Raw genomic sequence first — 15,594 nt, 5'->3', positions numbered from 1 at the left:
CTCTTGTTGTGCAGTATACTTATTCACTATTGTTGACGATTACTTTAGAACAGCATGGATTCACCTTATGCTCGAGATATCTGAGGTTCCTCTCCTATTACAAAACTTCTGCGCCATGGCAGCTCGTCAGTTCGGTCACTCAGTGAAAACTTTCCGGACAGACAACGGCACAGAGTTTTTCAAACTCAAACCATTTTTTATGAACAGAAGATATCTTACATCAAACATTTTCAGTTGACACACCACAACAAAATGCACGCGTTGAACGTAAGCATCGTCATATCCTTAACGTCGCGCGTGCATGCCTATTTCAAGCTAACCTTCCTGTCACGTTCTGGGGACAGAGCATACTCACAGCTGCTCATCTAATAAACCGCACACCATCACGTCTCTTTGGTGGAAAATCTCCATATGAGTTGTTGTATGGGTCGTCTCCTAACTATGCTTCACTTCAGGTGTTTGGCTGTCTTTGTTTTGCACAAAAATGACCTAAAGACACAGACAAGTTTGCTGCTCGAAGTCGCAGATGTTTATTTGTTGGTTACCCTCATGGCAAGAAAGCTTGGAATGTTTACGACATCGACAGCAACGAGTTCTTCACCAGTCGTGATGTGGTTTTCTTTGAGGATCATTCCGGGACACAAAAACCATCAACAAACTTCTCCTCCATTACCATTATCAGTTGATGTCATAACTGATGATTTCTCCACACCTACTATAGTCCCGCAGATAGTAACAACCCCCTTAACTACTCCTACTCCTACAATTCCTTTAGTAACTCCTACAGTGAGAAGTACAACTGATATCTCTGTAACAACACCTTTGCCGGAACCGGCGACACCTGACACATTGTCTGATCCAACCGTACAGCCAGTTAACAGTTCTGCAATCCCTCTACCTATTACTGACACACCGTCTTCTCCTACATCAGACCAAAGTGCGAGCAATACTGAACCTCCATCACCTGGTCTTCCTGAGCTTCTAGGACGCGGTCATCGCCATCGACAGCCGTCCGTTCTACTAAAGAACTATGTAACTAATGCTGCTCAGAAAAATATACACACTCCTCTTGCTCCACCTGACTCTTCTCTTGGTTCCTCTACTACGGTCTCACGTAACAACACTCTGTATCCCATCTCGAGTTATATTACTGATGACGTATACTCTCCTGACCACAAAGCTTTCCTTGCAGCTCTTACTACTAATGTTGACCCAAAGAACTATCGTGAGGCAGTACAAGATGAAGTTTGGCGCGACTCTTATAGATACCCATCCTTTAGCAACAATGTCTCTGATGAAATGGAAGTCTCGGTCCATATGTTTAGTACGTTCATGATGCACTAAATTCTTCGACAATGTGATTGCACTTTGAGAGTCACAGTGTATCCTTACACTGTTCTGCTCAAAACCCATTTCTGTGCAGATACCTCTCAACCAAATTGCTTCTTTCACAGCCAGGGTCAGAGCCATGTACTCTGCCTCTGTGGTTGAAAGAGCCACCACATATTGTAAACCTGACTTCCAAGACACTGTGTTTCCTCCAAACTTGAAAACAATTCCTGACACTGACCTTCGCTTATCCAAATCTGTAGAGTAGTCAGAATCTGAATAACCCTCAATACTGAAATCTGAACATCTCCTGAAGGTCAAACACATATCATAAGCTCTTTTCACGTATCTTAGAACCCACTTAGCAGCCTCCCAATGCTCTCGGCTAGGATGTGACATAAACCTGCTGATCAAACCGACCGCAAACCCCAAATCTGGACGCGAACCAATCATTGCATACATAAGACTTCCCACAACACTAGCATATGGCAAACTCTTCATATATTCATATTCTTCAGCTCTTTCTTTAGGATGTAGGCTTCGTAGTTTGAAATGTGAAGTTGTGGGGGTGACTACAGACTTAGCTTCAAACATCCCGAATGTCCTAAGAACTTTCTCCAAGTACTTTTGTTGAGATAGAATTAAAGTTCCCTTTTCCCTATCACGAGCGATATCCATTCCTAAGATTCTCGAAGCTTTCCCTAAGTCCTTCATTTCGAACTCACGGCTCAGACTGTCTCTTAGAGCTCGAATCACTTTCGGATTTCAAGAGGCAATCAGCATGTCATCCACATATAACAACAAGTAGATCACCTTGCTTGTACTCACATCCTTCATGTAAACACACGAATCAAACTGACTCTTCTGAAAATCCTGCTTCTTCATAAAACTATCAAATTTCAAATTCCATTGCCTAGGCGATTGTTTCAGTCCATACAACAACTTTTTCAACAGACAGACTTTGTTTTCATCCCCTTTCTTCACAAATCCTTCAGGCTACTCCATCAGTATTCTCTCCTCCAATTCACCATGCAAGAAAGCCGTTTTTACTTCCATCTGTTCCAACTCGTAGTCCAGATTCACTACTATTGAAAGTAGAATCCGAATCGAAACATGTTTCACAACTGGAGAGAATATTTCGTTGTAATAAATCCCCTCCTTCTGAGAGTAACCTTTAGCAACCACTCTTCCCTTGAACCGTCTGTCTTCTACTCCAGGTATTCCTGGTTTCAACTTGAATATCCATTTGCATCCTACACGCTTCTGGTTCTTTGGTCTTTCAACAAGAGCCCATGTGCCATTCTTCTCAAGTGAAAACATTTCCTCTTTTGCTGCTTCTTTCCAAAAAAAATTTTCTTTACATTCCATTGCTTCCTTGTATGACTTAGGTTCCTCTATCTCGAGTTCATCAGCTACAATCAGCGCATAAGCAAGTAGATTTGTGTCATCAAATCTTGAAGGAGGTTTCACATTCTTTCTTCTAACCCTGTCTCTGGCGAGTACATATTCGTCTAATGACTGAACATTTTGACCAGACTCGTTTTCTTCATCCTGAGAACTTTCTGAATCAGTATCAGGCAATTCAGTAGACTCTGGATCAAAATCTTCAGAGATGTCTGAGTCTGAGATATCTCCACCTTGGCCTGAAGTCTCTGCACTCTCAAAACTATTCTGAGATGGTCCTCTTATCAGATCATCACTGAATGTTACTCGCTTACCCTTTTTATCTTCTTCTGAAACCGATGAAGCCTTCTCTTTAGACTTAGCGTTTTTAGTTTCCATGGTATCTTTGAACACTTCTTCCTCATGAAACACGACGTTTCTACTAGTCACACACTTTCCTTCTTCCTCAATCCACACACGATAGCCTTTTACCCCAAACGGGTATCCTACAAACGTTCCTTTAATAGCTCTCGGACTTGTCTTTTCTTGGATAGTATGAACATAGGCTGAGCAACCAAATCTTCTCAGATGTGATAAGTCTGGCTTCTGTCCTGACCATAGCTCCTCCGGTAGTTTAAACCCAATAGTGGAGTTCGGAGTTCTATTTATCAAATAAACTGCAGTAGATGTGGCCTCTGCCCAAAATTCTGATCCCAAACCAGTCTCAGCCAACATACTTCTTACCTTGTCCATTATTGTTCTGTTCATCCTTTCAGACACACCATTTTGTTGTGGAGTGTAGGTGCAGGTGCGGTGACGTCGTAGTCCTGACTCCCTGCATAACCCATCAAACCTTGAGTTACAAAACTCTAGTCCATTATCAGTGCGCAAGCATTTGATTTTCTTTCCAGTCTGGTTTTCCACCGCCTCTTTCCATTCTTTAAACCTCTCAAAGGCTTCGTCTTTCGTTTTCAAAAAATATACCCACACCTTCTTAGAGAAATCATCAATAAAGCTTATGAAGTATTTACAACCTCCTAAGCTTTCTGGTGTAGTCGGAGAGCTCCATAAGTCTGAGTGTACATAATCCAAGATAGCTTTAGTCGTGTGCTTAGCAGTGGGAAAACTCTGCTTGTGTGATTTCCGTAACACACAGCTCTCACAAAACTCCAGTTTGTCCATCTCCTTCACCTGAATATATTTTTCTATGCTCAGTACATTCATGTTTGTAACGCTCATGTGTCCAAGTCTGGAATGCCACAGCTTTGTCATATCAGGTTCTGCTTTGGAGATGTTTACTTCAGATATCGACACCTTTCCTTGAAGATAGTACAACCCGTCTCGGCAATTTCCAGTGATAACCCTTTGCCCATCTTTGAAAAACTCAATTCTGAAACCACCACCTTCATATGTACATCCAGCCTTACATCCAGCCTTCTCTAGAAGTCCATATGAGATCAGATTCCTGCTAATACTTGGCATGTATCTCACGTCTTTCAAAATTAACTCCATCTTCATTTGTTATTCGAATCTTTCCTATTCCCTTGACTTCACTTTGAGTATTGTTTGCCATGAGAACTTTTCCACCTTCTAACTCTTTGAAATCAAACAGAACATTTCTCTGAGGTGTAATATGGAACGAGCAGCCTGACTCCAATATGCATTCCTCCTTGGTATCATGAACACTCACGGTGAGCACAATAGGCTGCTTCGGTCCTGAGGCTACATTCACAGAGTTTGAAGCTTCATTCTTTTTAACCTGATTGTTCCAATTTTGTGGACATTCCCTCTTTCAGTGTCCATCCTTTCCACAAATAAATCATCCTGTCTTATTTGAGTTTCTGCTCGATCTTGGCCTGGACTTTGACCTGCCATCATGGAACTTGGATCTTCCCTTTGCATAATTTCCATTTCCTCTATTTCCTTTTTCCTTTTGTCTGCCCCGAGACTCAACATACAGTCCCTCTGAGTTCGTCTTAGCTTTGCCCAAAAGACATCGTTGCTTCAGTTCAATCTCCTTTGCGTAGGCTGAAGTAGTCACATCTTGAACTGTTAATGTGTCTTTCCCAGTTCCGTATTTTAACGTATGAACCAGGGCCTCATACTGTGGTGGAAGTCTTGCCAGTATCTGTATAGCCTGATCTTCATCACTGACCTGTATGTCGAGACTTGCTAAGTCGCTTATCAGCTTTAAGAAACTGTCTAGATTCTCTTCAATGCTCTTAGATTCCTCCATTTTGTAACTAGCAAACTGCTGCTTTAAGTAGATGCGATTGGGTAACGTCTTAGTTTGATAATCACGTTTCAAAGCTTTCCACATCTCTAGAGCCGTAGGTTCAGTCATCACCTTCCTCAGAATCATGTCACTCAAACACGTTCCCATTAGGTTCTTTGCTCTTGTATCCTTTGCAACCTTGACAGGATCAAGAACTGGTTCTGAACCTTCTTCAAGTTTCTCTGAACTCTTATAGAGAGTAGCATTTTCTTCAAGCGCAGAAGCTAGCCCCTGAATTTCGAGTTGACCTAGAAGCTTGTATTTCCACAGTCCAAAATCTCCTTTCCCATCGAACTTCTCCATCTCGAAACGGCCTTGTGTAGGCTCCATCGAGAACTGATCTGTTGCCATTTCTTCCGCTTCAAAAGATCAGATCTCATAAACAATAACTCGATCTGTAGTCACTTGCTACATTCACCACTAATCGCAGCAACACAATCAAGCAAACCAAAAAGCTCTGATACCACTTGTTGACCTTTTGCTATAATCGATCTTGATTCGGTTACGATTGTTGAGTGATCTATAGTTCAATTTCGAGTTCTTCTTGGTACGTATGAGCTTAAGCGTAAAGAAAACACAAGATTGTTTACCCAGACTTCGTTGCCTACTGTCTGGGGAGAGATCGAAACTCTCAAGCTTTCACTATCACTTTTCGATAAGTACAAAGTCTCGGTATCGCGTTATACTCTCCGAAATACACCACAGGTAATCGGAATCTCTATAGAAGCAGCTGAGGAATCTTCTCTGCCTGTTCCGTTGCTCTTCTATCCCGAGATGAGACTCTTTCACTCTTCGATCTTCTCGATCTCCTATTCGCCTTTCTCTCACTAATCTGTTTTCTCTGTTTTCAGATTATGATCGCACGAAGGAGACGAAGCTGACTCACCAAACGTTATAACGGCCTCACCTAACTCTCTTAAAGCTGACGTGGCTACCGGGCTCTCATAAACCCAAAAGAGTAAACAAAGCGCCGAGCATTGGGCTTGTGTGAAGTTGAAGCCCAATCAACAGGAACTTTACTTCAAGAAGTCCTTAATACACACGATTTGGTACTTAAACAGCTTCTGTATATTTTTTTCCAAATCTCTATATTTTGAAGCTAAGTTTGGTGTTATAATTAGCAGTTGTTAGAAGTGTATCTCATGAGATATATTAACCAATAAAAAATAAAAGAGATTGATCATACCACGAACCACAATGTATGAGCATTTAGTCAGGAAAAGAGCAGTGTTTACAGCGAACCCTAACTTGCATTCGACAACCATTTGCTTAAATACATAATATTTTTAAGTTCAAAAACCACATTTGTACAAACATGATCACACAAACGCATTCTCCCTCCCAAATCCTCCTTTCTTGACGTCTCACTTGGGTGTGAAAGCCTGTCAAACACAAACACAAGATAGCTAGTCAAAACTAAAGACTCAGACCATACCAAAAAAAAAAAACTGATTAGGATCACACTTACAGCGAAGATAGTAGCATGGCCAGGATCAGCAAGATGTGCAGAAAGGTTATCAATAGGACCAGTCCCAGTGTAGATATGTTGGAACCAAGCACCCATCACTGCCAACATAGCCAACCTTCCGTTCTTGATCTCTTTAGTCCTCAGCTCCTTGATCTTATCGGGGCTACCGGATCCCCAACCCAACGGGTCGAACCATAACCCACCCGGGTATCCAACGTCTGTGCCCGTCAGTTTGTTGTTTGGGAAGATTGGGTCAGTGTTGACGCTACCGGGCTTAATGATATCGGCCCATCTACGTCCCTCGGCCCATCCTATTAAGATGAGCTCAACGACAAAGAGTGTGGTTTTGTCCGTGAAATACTCTTGCTCTCCGGCGGTGTACCACGACGGAGTGTTGAGGATCCCGATCTTGGTTAGAAACTCCGGGATAAAAATCCCGGCGGCGCCTAGCATTGCCCACCGGCAGTGAACTATCTCTGCTTGTACGTTCCATTTTAGACTATCGGGGTCAGATGCTGGTACGTGTACGTTTTATCAAACTGTTAGAAGAATGATAAAAATAACCTAACTCTTCATTTAAAAGCATGTAAGAAAAAATAAGACTCACAAAGACCAAGAGGATCAAATCCGAAGTCACCAGGGAGGCTACCGTCGAGCCACTCTGGAGGAGTGCTTCCAGGGAACCAGATTGGTCTCTCGGGATCCGCTGCAACGGCCCGCACAGACGCAGCTGATTTGGAAACAGCTGGAACACTCAGCTTCTTGTTCAGCCTTAGTTTCTTGCCACCCAAGAAACTGCATATTATATTAAAAATTAATAATTTTAATATCAATAAATTTGAACTTTATGACACAAACTCAGCAACAACAACCACGAATACAATCATACTGTAATTCTAGATTGGTGTTAAAGATACCACGTACAAAACATATAAACCGTTGTTCTAAATGGATCAATATTCTTTAAAAAGGTCACGCGCGTGCACACTCCAATTATTTATACAAATCAGTAGATTACAAGTTCTGGGGAATGGAACCGAGGAGAAGATGAGCTTACCTAGGAGAAGAAATGGCGGCGATGGCAGAGGAAGCACAAAGAGAAGCCATTATTCTCGACGTTGATGATGATGACCTTTCTTCAAGATTCAAAGTGTTGGGAGAAGAAGAAGAGACGAAGAATGATGTATAAAACTATAAAGTTGTTTGATGACAAAATTAGATTCTGCTTATCTGATTATCTCTATGGATAACGCAGTGAGCTTCCCCATTGGTCAACTCTTCAACACGTGGCACCTTTGTCCCACCATATCTTAGATTCTCTATCTGAACATAGCTACTATCAACCACGAGTTTCACAAAACAAAAAAAACATATTTTGTATTTCAAGTGAATGGGCTGCAAAATAATACAACGCCATGCTAATTTGGGTCTTCCATGTAAGCCCACTGTCAAAGAAGCCCATGAATATTGTGAAACGGAGGGTTATTACGAGAACACGTGGAGGCTAGGCTAGCGGTGAAAGCTGACAATGTAGTTACTCTTTGCCAGAAAAACACACTGACTTCGACGAAAAAACAAGTGTAAAAAAAAAACAAATGGAAAATTGAAAACCGGCGGGAAACGTTAGGCGGCTGTGTGGTTGCCACCACCTGGGAGACGAAATGTGGAGATCACTGACGCTCTTTGCTCCATGCAATCGAACATTTGGCTCGTCATGGTCGTTTTATTTTCCTATATTACCCTTTCTTCATCTGTTGTCAATTAGATATTTTCATCTCTCACGCACGCTTTCGTTATTGCTATGACAAAAAAAAAACACTTTACTCTTTTGTGTTTTCGACAAAATTAGAAATTTTATTTTTCTGAATTTATAGTTAGAATTCAATGTCTAGATTAACTCAATATGAACAAAATCAATAGACATAGTTTTTCGAAAAACAAATTACTGCATAAATATACATCCTATATTGAAAACTATACTCTCTCTTTACACCAAAAAAAAAACTATACTCCCTCTATTTTCTTAAAGTATCACTTTAACATTTTTGCTAGATAAAAAGTTTTTTTTCTTAGAATTTCAACGCAAATTATATTTATTTTTATTTTAATATAATTGTAAAATACATTGATCTTATAAATAAATTATTATTGGTTAGATAGATGTACTAAATAAAAAGTTTAATTCATTTGGATCATTTTTTAAATATGTGTGAAAAATGTTTAAATGACTTTTTTATGAAACAGGTGGAGTATAGCATAAATGTGAATTTAATGGTTTTATAACGATTTATCTGTTAACATGTATTTAATTTTGTTATTTTTCTTCTTCATATACGATATTTGCATTTAGTCACATTCGTGTATGAAAAGTTCTTACGTTCCATAGATTTTGTTTAGATTTTTGAGGTTTGACTAATAATTAGAAGAAAATCGAGGGAACGTCTAACGTATAAGAATGGCTAATTTTTTTTCATAACGACATTTACCAAAAATACTCTCGCAAATTACGCAAAAAGAGTGGCTAACTACTCTCCAACCACCACTGGTTTTCCGATTAGTAAATAAAATACAACAACGATGGCATTTACGTCCATACTTTGGTTTTCTCTATCCCTCCTTCCACGTGACATGATTCTCTCTCTTCTTTTCATTTTCACATATATATAAACATTGTTTGCATCTACATCTGTGAAAGGGAGAGAGAGAGAGATTCATGAATCTTTTACAGAACAAGAACAAGTTTCAGAATAGTCTGGTCTGGCTCTTTTGTATCCTTCTCGTTTAAGATTCATCGTACGTATTCAAACCACCATTTCTCTGGCATTACTTATTGGTATCTCCGCCTAGTTATTTTTTGTTGTGTGTGTATAAATCATCAAAGATTTGTTCATCAATTTCGGTCTCATCGAGAATGGCGACTTTCTTGATCTCGGTGGTTTGATTATGATCCACCCCAGCTGATCAGACGGTTCAGAAACGCTGCATTGATCATCTATTGTTGTTTGCCATCGAACAAAACCTAGTAAATTAAATAAGGTAACGCATCTCGAGACTCATGTGTTTATCAATATCTCTTTTGTTTCTTCCGAATTATTCTCGTTAAGATCCGTAAAAATTCCATATAATATGAACAACACACATATTAGGCTTTGGTCTATTTTTTCAAAATTTCAAACAATTTTCTCTCTTAATTGTTTTAGAACAGTACTCGAATGAATAAAAACTTTCCAGGTAATTTTCGCCATAATTTATAAATATATTATAACAAGCCAAAAAAGTAGATAGAACAATATTTTAAATCTTAAAAAAATTAGACAAAACTTTCTTTTTGGTCGATCTTTATTGTAATGGAAAATGATAATACGATGAGCACACATCGTACGTGGCGCATGTGGAAGTACATCTGTACTTTGGACCCAGTCCAACTATAAGATTCGAACCCCACAACACATTGGTCACATATGAGAGACATAAGCAAAGGTTGGTAGTTGGTTCGTAGGTGTATATTGATTTGAATAACTTGGTACTTCTTCTTTAATAGCTGTCTGGTTACCTAAAATAGGTACATACCATAATAACACACCATTCCATTTGTAAATGCCCTAGTTGACTCTGGTCAAACTAATCAAACCGTTTCATTTTTTTTCGCCAACTAAAACGTTACATTATGTTATGAAATGCTCAAGATTCCATACTACATTTGGTTAATGAAAAGACAGAGAAAACAAAAACTACTTAGAACGGTTACACAGTTTAATGTTGTTTTGGTCTTGTCTTGATTACTATAGTTGGAGTTCTGTTCATAAAAGAATGGCGTTTAATGCGGCTATGGCGTCTCCACCCCCAGCGGCTGCTACCAACGACGTTTTCAAAGAGCATTTTGGCCTTCGTAGATCGTTGTCCGGTCAAGATCTCGTCGTGAAAGCTGGTGGTATACGTAGATCGAGTTCCGACAATCACTTGTGTTGTAACAACAGGATACGTGCTGTGTCTGTACGTCCTGGTCAGGGAATGAAAAGCAGCCGATCTGTAGGAGTGTTCTCGTTTCAAATATCGAGCTCTATAATCCCTAGTCCAATAAAAACATTGCTATTTGAAACTGAGGACGATAAAGATAGTGATGATGAGCCTGAGGTCGAGCCGAATCTTGATGGAGTCAAGAAAGCGAACTGGGTCCAGAGGTTGCTCGAGATAAGGAGACAGTGGAAGAAAGAGACAAAAACAGAGAATGTAAACGGTGATGTTGTGTCGGAGCATGAAAACGTTACGTGCGGTTGCGAAGATAGGGAAGGTTGCGTCGCGGATTACGAAAACGGCGATTGGGAACGCGAATCGTTTTCTAAGTTGCTTGTTAGGGTTTCTTGGTCTGACGCTAAACAGCTTTCTCAGTTAGCTTACTTGTGTAACGTGGCTTACACGATACCTGAGATCAAGGGTGAGGATTTGAGAAGAAACTACGGGTTAAAGTTTGTTACATCTTCACTAGAGAAGAAAGCCAAAGCAGCGTTACTTAGAGAGAAACTCGAGCAAGACTCGACACGGGTTCCTGTTGTTACATCGCCTGAATCAGAATCAGAGAAGCCTCAGCAACGATCATCTTCATCTTCAGCTTACAATATTGCTGCTTCAGCTGCTTCATACATTCACTCTTGCAAAGAGGTTGATTCTTCAGACTTGAGCAACCCATATAAATCAGCGGCTGCCGCTCAGGCGGCAGCGTCTACGATGACCTCGGTGGTTGCTGCGGGTGAGGATGAGAAGCTAGAAGCGGCAAGGGAGTTGCAGTCGCTACAATCTTCTCCTTGTGAGTGGTTTGTGTGTGACGATCTAAGCTCATACACTAGGTGCTTTGTGATTCAGGTGAAATGTTCTCAAAGTTTGACTACTACAATCAAAATACTCTGTTTCTCAAATTATGATCTTTTATGTGTTAACTAATGTCGCTATTTTTGTAGGGTTCTGATTCTTTAGCTTCTTGGAAAGCAAACCTCTTCTTTGAGCCAACTAAATTTGAGGTAAAATTCAGGAATGAACATTTGGTTAATGGTTCAGTTATTTATTTCGGCAGAATCGGTCATGTACACAGCCAAAGATAAAACATTCGCCTATAGCCTCGAAAATATTAGTGTTTAATTTGTATATATTGTTTCATCTTCTAATGATTTAAGAAAAACATAAGTTTAGTAATTGTTTCAAGCCTCATAAATCTCAGAACCGGCCCTGCATTTCGGTTTACAGAACTATTTAGGTTACACTAAAATTGTTTCTGTCTTAAAAGGTCTTATGATATTAATATTAATTTTGCAGGACACTGATGTTTTAGTCCATAGAGGAATCTACGAGGCAGCAAAAGGAATATACGAACAGTTCTTACCTGAAATAACCGAACATTTGTCTCTACACGGAGATAGAGCCAGGTTTCAGTTTACAGGTCATTCTCTTGGAGGCAGTCTCTCGTTAATTGTGAATCTGATGCTGCTCAGTAGAGGACTCGTTAGTTCTGAAGCAATGAAACCTGTGGTCACGTTTGGTTCGCCGTTTGTGTTTTGTGGTGGTGAGAAGATTCTAGAGGAGCTTGGTCTTGACGAGAGTCATGTTCACTGTGTGATGATGCATAGAGATATCGTCCCACGAGCCTTCTCCTGTAATTACCCTGACCATGTGGCTCTCGTCCTCAAACGTTTGAACGGGACGTTCCGTACACACCCTTGTCTCAACAAAAATGTAAGTCAGTTTTTAGGCTTTGTCCATTTTACTTTGCATGTTGGAGTTATAACCTAGGATTCCTATCAAGATTTTCTAAAAAATCTAAACACAAACGCAATAAATTGAATTATATACGTGGGACTATTACATACAAATATTAGTGTTTGTATTAATCACATCGCGTATGTAAATCCAAGCGGTAATTAGATGCTTTGTAAAAAATTAGACCGATTTTTTAAACTACCAGTCGTTAAAAAATCATTTAGTTTATGACCGATTGATGGCACTTAGCTTAGGTGGTTATATCCATAATCCAGTGGCGGAGGTAGCTGAGAGGGAGGTGGGTCATATGACCCATGTGAAAATTAAGAAAAATAACTTTTACTTGTGTGTTTTACAAAGAAAAAATAGTAAAATAGCCTTCTTGACCCTTGTGATATATATGTTAACTATAAAACTGACCCTTGTAAAAGATTTTGCTGGCGGTTATACATCATTTTTAGAACATTGTGCAAAACTTTCTTTGACCTGAGTATACGTTACGGATGTTAACTAGAAGTGCATGGTTGTGTTTTTTGCTCTTTGCAGAAACTGCTGTATTCACCAATGGGGAAAGTATTTATCTTACAACCAAGTGAGAGCGTCTCACCAACGCACCCTTGGCTACCGCCGGGAAACGCTCTCTACGTTTTAGACAAGAACAACGAAGATTACTCTCCTACGGCGTTGCGTGGGTTTCTAAACCGCCCACACCCACTTGAAACGCTGAGCCAACGCGCCGCTTATGGCTCAGAAGGTTCGGTGTTGAGAGACCACGACTCTAAAAACTACGTCAAAGCCGTGAACGGAGTTATCCGGCAGCACACGAAGCTCATTGTTAGAAAAGTGAGGAGACAGAGGAGGAGTACTGTTTGGCCTGTGCTAACGTCAGCAGAACCGAACTCTTCAGTCAATGACTGGAGTCTGACGGCGACTGAGGAGATCATGACACGTGCCTAGTAATGGGACGACGGTCGATGCCTCGTTAAGTTGTGCATAGAATAAATTATGTTTATGTGTTTGTTTACATTTCTTGGGAGGCATGAGTAGAGTTAATAAAAATGTTGTAAAACCGTAAATACCTCTTTCGTTAGCAATATATAAAATTGAGAGCTAAATGTTATCCGTAATTGGAAACAACTTCTTTGAATAGCATGTTAATAATAAAAGCAGATATAAACAAGAGCATCGCATCGGTTAAAAGTGAGTGAATCTTTTTAAAACAATAAAATATTCATAGCTATTTTGTTTTAACCTCTAGACCACTAAAACGTTTACATGTGGCATGGTGGCTTTCAGAACTCTAGGAGGAACCTATAGATTCACGAACCAATACTGTTTGAATATCAATTTCCAAATAAGATTATATTTTTAAAATAAAACAATAAAAATAGTTACAAAAAAAAATAAATTAATATTGTTAAGTCTTCAGCAAAATACTAAACCCTATACCCTAAATCTTAAACCCTAAATCATACATTAAAAACTAAACCCTAAACCCTAAACCCTAAACCCTAAACCCTAAACCCTAAACCCTAAACCCTAAACCCTAAACCCTAAACCCTAAACCCTAAACCCTAAACCCTAAACCCTAAACCCTAAACCCTAAACCTTAATCACTAAACCTTAAACCCTTGGATAAACCCTGAACCCTTGGATAAATCATAAACTCTAAATAAAAAATATTTAAAATTAAACCCTAAAGTTTAGGATTTATCCAAGGGTTCAGGGTTTATCCAAGGGTTTAAGGTTTAGTGATTAAGGTTTAGGGTTTAGGGTTTAGTGATTAGGGTTTAGGGTTTAGGGTTTAGTTTTTAATGTATGATTTAGGGTTTAAAATTTTCCAATGGTTTACAGTTTATCCAAGATATAAGGTTTATAATTTAGGGTTTGGAGTTTAGGATTTAGGGTATAGGATTTAGTATTTTGCTAAAGGTTTAACAATATTTATTTATTTATTTTTTGTAACTATTTTTATGTATTTTTAATGTTTTATTTTAAAAATATAATCTTATTTGGAAATTCAATTTTGTTTCTCTTTTTAAAAGATATCAAATATCAAATACTCAAACACTATTGGTTGGTGAATCTAGAGGTTCACCCTAGGAGGTGAGCCCAAGAATTTCTCCTCCAATAAAACGTCTCTCAACATTCTGGACTCTCTCTCTCTTCATTTTGTAAATTTTTATATTATATTATGGGAAGTTTACTAAAATGACATAAATTAATTTTGTTATTACTAGAATAATTCATATATTTTAAAAATTATTAGAATATTTTTCTGATCGAAATTACCCTTGTCCTTAGTTATAACAAAAAAATTATTACCAAAATGCCCTTAACATTTGATCGACGGCAGATTTATTTAAAAAAATAAATCTGTCGAATAATAAGTCTGTTTATAAAATCTGTATAGATAAAAATCTACCGTTAAGGTGGTGTCAGACTTTCTTAGAAATGTCAGATTTGTTTTCACAGCAGAGTTAATTGTCCGATTTGAACAGAAAACAAAATTTTAAGAATATGTCTGTCGAATGAGATATCAGATTTGTTATAAGTGGTAGATGTTTGTGGTCAACTTATTTTTTTATGTACCGACTTATTTTCTTATGTTCGATTTATTTTCTTATGGCAGAGTTATATATCCGACTTAAAATTGTTGGTAGACTTTTTGTTTATGTGGTGGCAGATTTTTTAATTTATGTTGTGACAGATTTATCAACGGAAATCTGGGTTTATGTAAACCAGATTCAAAATAATGTGTGATTAAACCTGGTTTATATTAATGAGCAACTATCCAAAAGAAACCAGGGGGAAAGTGAACTGAGAACTCAATACAATCATCATTAGACCTATGTTGAGACATCCTAAACCTCATAAAAGGTTCTCATTTTGATTTTACTTAAAGATTTCAAGAATTGCCAATGATGTAGCTGATAAACTAGCTAAAAAGGGTAGAATGAAAAACTCTGGCTATGTAATAAAGTGGAACTCTTGTATGTTTTAACTTATGGAATGAATCAAGTAAAATATTGACAAAAAAAGATCAACTAGTAAAATCTATTTTTTATGTAGAAAATTCGCTTGTGTTTCTATTGTGTCTTGGTTCCTATCGTATTTAGTTCTTACAATTTCATATTTGGTTAATAACACATATAGACATTGCGTCACTTCCCACTTTATTTAGTGATATCATATGTCCATAAAAAGTCAACAGCATGACATTTGACCAGTATTTGCAGTGCGAGTCTACTTTGGAGCCTGAGGCAAAACATATTTTTTTATTCACAATATCAAGATCAAAGAGCAGCTGGACAGCAACCAGCTTACTACATTTTAATATCATTCTGAGAAAGAAAAAAAACAAAACAATGGAGGTGTTTTAAGCAAGAAA

General features: G+C 38.6%; 2 protein-coding genes across 2 annotated transcripts; one reads left to right on the top strand and one right to left on the bottom strand.

The window, feature by feature from the left end:
* Positions 1-6,139: 6,139 nt before the first annotated feature.
* Positions 6,140-7,675, bottom strand: LOC106342931 (chlorophyll a-b binding protein, chloroplastic-like). The gene is made up of 4 exons (XM_013781997.1): positions 7,513-7,675; positions 7,063-7,250; positions 6,456-6,970; positions 6,140-6,369 (listed from the first exon to the last, which is right to left on the bottom strand). Exons 1-4 carry the CDS (start codon positions 7,560-7,562, stop codon positions 6,352-6,354), a joined length of 771 nt encoding a protein of 256 aa, XP_013637451.1. The 5' UTR covers positions 7,563-7,675; the 3' UTR covers positions 6,140-6,351.
* Positions 7,676-9,140: 1,465 nt separating this feature from the next.
* On the top strand, positions 9,141-13,330 carry LOC106339834. The gene is made up of 5 exons (XM_013778704.1): positions 9,141-9,491; positions 10,244-11,315; positions 11,411-11,470; positions 11,763-12,179; positions 12,750-13,330. The coding sequence occupies exons 2-5, from the start codon at positions 10,266-10,268 to the stop codon at positions 13,158-13,160; spliced, it is 1,938 nt and encodes a 645-aa protein (XP_013634158.1). The 5' UTR covers positions 9,141-9,491; positions 10,244-10,265; the 3' UTR covers positions 13,161-13,330.
* Positions 13,331-15,594: the final 2,264 nt, after the last annotated feature.

This window comes from Brassica oleracea, chromosome C4 (assembly GCF_000695525.1).
Source record: "Brassica oleracea var. oleracea cultivar TO1000 chromosome C4, BOL, whole genome shotgun sequence".
Lineage (NCBI taxonomy): Eukaryota > Viridiplantae > Streptophyta > Magnoliopsida > Brassicales > Brassicaceae > Brassica > Brassica oleracea.
Note: the sequence above shows the minus strand (reverse complement) of the source record. Positions and strands in the feature narration are given on the sequence as shown.

Coding starts and splice junctions, on each gene's coding strand:
- LOC106339834 (XM_013778704.1), top strand. CDS start 10,266: ATGGCGTTTAATGCGGCTATGGCGTCTCCACCCCCAGCGGCTGCTACC. Junction 11,471..11,762: donor TTGAGCCAACTAAATTTGAG/GTAAAATTCAGG, acceptor TTAATTTTGCAG/GACACTGATGTTTTAGTCCA. Junction 12,180..12,749: donor ACCCTTGTCTCAACAAAAAT/GTAAGTCAGTTT, acceptor TGCTCTTTGCAG/AAACTGCTGTATTCACCAAT.
- LOC106342931 (XM_013781997.1), bottom strand. CDS start 7,562: ATGGCTTCTCTTTGTGCTTCCTCTGCCATCGCCGCCATTTCTTCTCCT. Junction 7,251..7,512: donor GCCGCCATTTCTTCTCCTAG/GTAAGCTCATCT, acceptor TATAATATGCAG/TTTCTTGGGTGGCAAGAAAC. Junction 6,971..7,062: donor ATTTGATCCTCTTGGTCTTT/GTGAGTCTTATT, acceptor TACACGTACCAG/CATCTGACCCCGATAGTCTA.